Source organism: Hydra vulgaris, chromosome 01 (assembly GCF_038396675.1).
Source record: "Hydra vulgaris chromosome 01, alternate assembly HydraT2T_AEP".
NCBI classification, from domain to species: domain Eukaryota; kingdom Metazoa; phylum Cnidaria; class Hydrozoa; order Anthoathecata; family Hydridae; genus Hydra; species Hydra vulgaris.
In genome coordinates this window covers 6,000,757-6,004,458 of record NC_088920.1, presented here as the reverse complement: position 1 = coordinate 6,004,458, position 3,702 = coordinate 6,000,757, and the positions used below count along the sequence as shown (strand labels likewise).

The window sequence follows — 3,702 nt, the reverse complement described above, 5'->3', positions numbered from 1 at the left end:
TAATTTCCTTTTCGTTTATTTATTAATATCTATTCATGAAACTGTTGTCTGGAATGAACTTATTTCAATTAGTCTATTCCAGACAACAATTATTCTTCTATTATTCTATTGTCTAACTGTGATAATAGCTGATCGTTATAAAACTTTATTGTTACGTGTATAAAATTCTTGTCATAATATTATCAAAGTTAATTGATGTAATTTATTAGTCAAGTCATAAGCTATTTTTTTATATAATTACGCCCTCGAGAATTTTTGTTTCTGTATAAAAATTGAAAATAGAATAGAATAAAGAGAGTCAAAAATAAAAGTAAAACAAAGTTGTCGTATTAACAAGCTATTTCGGCAATATGGCATCGATGGCAAAAATGATTGGAAAATTTGATGGATCTGGAGATGTTGTAGTGTGGCTGAAAAAAATCAAACTGGTGGGAGAGCTGCAAAATATGGGCGATCTTTCATTGATCATTCCGCTGTTTCTTGAAGGCAGTGCGTTTGCATTATATGAGCAACTTGGGGAGAGCCAAAAAACCGCCGTTTTTTCTGTTTTTCGAAGAAACAAATTGTTAATGATGGAATAAAATGCTTTAGATGTGGAGAATCTGGACACATTGCAAGATTTTGTTTGTTGCATCAGGGAAACTTAAAAGGGGAATCGCGAGCGCCAGCTGTTTCCCTAAACAACTAACGGCGCTCCCAATATGCACTGTGCAAGTGAACACCTTTGCTGGAAAAGCACTGGTTGACAGCGGATGTACTCGAACTATTATTTCAAACAATATGGCTCAGAAAGCCGGTGTTCGTATCAGAAGAAATGAACTAATGGTGTTGGCTGTTAATGGAGAATTTGTGAAAACGGAGGGAGAAGCTACAGTAACATTGATAATTGAAGGAAAAAAGCTCAAAACATCAGTAATGATTCTGAAAAGTGTTGTCAACGGTATTGATGCTATTATTGGTATGGATGTCATTAATCGCTATGGAGGAGTGCATTTGTACAATGGAAAAATTGAATTTGGTTTTGTTTCAATTCATGCAGAGAAACAAGCTGTTGGTATAAAGGACAAGGATTTTGATGCTTATTTTGATGGTACAAAGTGGACTGCTAAATATAAATGGAAACAAGGTCAACCACAACTGAGAAATTCTGTCGCGCAGTACAAGGTGAAACCCCAGTTGTTACATCAATTTAATGACGAGATGGACGTATGGGTAAAAAATGGCTGGTTAAAACCATGCAACAAATAAGAAAAAAGTACAATAGGGATTGTCCCGTTAATGGCTGTTGAGCAGGAAAATAAAGGAAAGATACGACCTGTTCTGGATTTTCGCGAATTGAATCAGTATGTTAATTCACATAATGCCTCAAGTGATGTATGTGATGAAAAAGTTAGAAAATGGAGAACTGTTGGTGACAAATTTGCAACGCTTGATCTTAGATGCGCCTATATGCAAATACATATTGATCCGAGTTTGTGGGAGCATCAGAAGGTAGTCTACAAAGAAGAAAAATACTATCTTACACGTTTTGGTTTTGGGTTAAATTCTGCCCCAAAAATAATGTCTTCAGTCTTAGGCAGTGTGTTGAATCTTAATGCTGGTATTAGTGAAGCAACAGACCACTACTTTGATGACATAATTGTCAATTTGGAAAAGACATCAGTTGAAAAGGTCGTAAATCATTTAGCGTGTTATGGATTGGTAACAAAAGAGCCGGTGCAATGTGATACTGCACGAGTGTTGGGTTTGCAACTGTTTAGAAATGAAAAAAAGGAGCTATGTTGGAAACGTGGAAACATCATTCCAAAGTCACAAAATATCAAAACTGAAAAAGTAACACGACGGAAACTTTTTTCAATATGTGGACACTTATTAGGTCACTATCCTGTTGGAGGGTGGCTTAGAATTGCCTGCAGTTTTATAAAACGTCATAGTAAAGGAAATACTTGGGATGATCTAATCGGAGATCAAGCTCAGTCATGGTTAATCGAAATATTGTGTCGATTAGAAGTTTGTGATTCTGTGAGAGGGAAATGGAATGCTAAAGGGATTCAAAATGGAGCAACATTGTGGTGTAATGCTAGCAGCATGGCAATAGGGGTTGCTATAGAATACGATGGCGTAATAATTGAGGATGCAGCCTGGCTTCGAAGTATAAATGATGTTATGCATATTAATATTGCTGAATTAGATGCTGTGGTGCGTGGGATAAACCTAGCTGCTAAGTGGAATATAAAGAATTTGTCGGTGTTCACTGATTCAGTAACAGTTCATGGATGGCTAAAAAGTATGCTGACTGAAAGTCATAGGATTCGATCAAATGCATTATCAGAAATGCTTATTAAAAGAAGACTTTCTCTATTGCAAGACCTAATAAAAGAATATAATATAAACATCACGTTAAAATGGGTTCCGTCCTCCAAAAACAAAGCTGACGTGTTGACAAGAGTTCCAAAGACTTGGTTAAATGAGCTTTCACGAAGAAGTACTAAAGAGCTATGTGGAGTAAGTATTGCTGAAGAAATTCGTAATTGTCACTCAAAGCATCATTTTGGCGTTAATCGGACAATGTTTACAGTGCAACGAAGACTTCCGCACGTATTAAGAAAAGATGTCGAAGAATGTGTTCGCAAATCTTGTCAATGTAATTCAATTGATCCAGCGCCAATAAAATGGGAAAATGGAGTGCTAGATGTACCAGACACATGGTACCGAGTTGCTTGTGATGTGACTCACTATAAAGGGTCGCCATATTTAACAATGATTGACTGAGGACCAAGTCGGTTTGCAATTTGGAGAAAGTTGCCTCGCGAAGATACCAAAAATGTAGTAAGTCAATTGGAATCCGTATTTAGGGAGCATGGCCCGCCGCAAGAACTGTTAATGGATAATGGAGCGGTGTTTAAATCTAGTGAATTTTCAAATATATGTGAAAAATGGTGTGTTAAAAAGAAGTATAGATGTGCATATAGACCATCAGGAAATGGGATTGTGGAGCGTAACCACCGCACAGTAAAACGAACAGCTGCGAGGGCACAAATATGTCCTTTATTAGCGGTATTTTGGTACAATGCAACACCAACGGTGGGAACAAACGAGGAATCTGCACCTGCTTCTCAAAAAAATAAGTACGTTTGGCGTCTGCCAATTCAAGAGGAGAAAAACACTGAAACTCAGGAAAGTTCACGGCAAGTTATGAAAACTTATAGAATTGGAGAAAAAGTTTATGTTCGCCCCGCTGATGCAAAGTGCACTTAAGTTTGGAAAATTGGTACTGTAACTGACATACTCACAAACACAAATATTGAAATTGATGGTGTACCAAGACATGTGCGAGACGTGAGAATAGCTCCTGCCTCAAATTCTTCAAACGCTTCAAGTAAAATTGTTATCAGTGAAGAGGTTGACAGTGATGAAAGTGATTTAGAAGATTTAGACATTTTTGCTGCACGAGAGGAAGGAACTGAAGAAACAGTTGTTAACGCTGAGGAGGAAGCTGACGGCAGAGAAATCGTTGATAATTTATTACCAGCGATCAGACGATCAACCAGAGAAAGGAAAAAGCCGACATATTTAAATGACTATGTTACTTAAGAACTTCAGTTCTTGGGGTGATGTGATAATAGCTGATCGTTATAAAACTTTATTGTTACGTGTATAAAATTCTTGTCATAATATTATCAAAGTTAATTGATGTAATTT

The 3,702-nt window shown here is 36.8% G+C and overlaps 1 protein-coding gene across 1 annotated transcript; it reads left to right on the top strand.

Moving 5' to 3' along the window:
• The first annotated feature begins 1,278 nt into the window (after positions 1–1,278).
• On the top strand, positions 1,279–2,772 carry LOC136074004 (uncharacterized). Its single transcript, XM_065786302.1, has one exon. The coding sequence runs from the start codon at positions 1,279–1,281 to the stop codon at positions 2,770–2,772; it is 1,494 nt and encodes a 497-aa protein (XP_065642374.1).
• Positions 2,773–3,702: the final 930 nt, after the last annotated feature.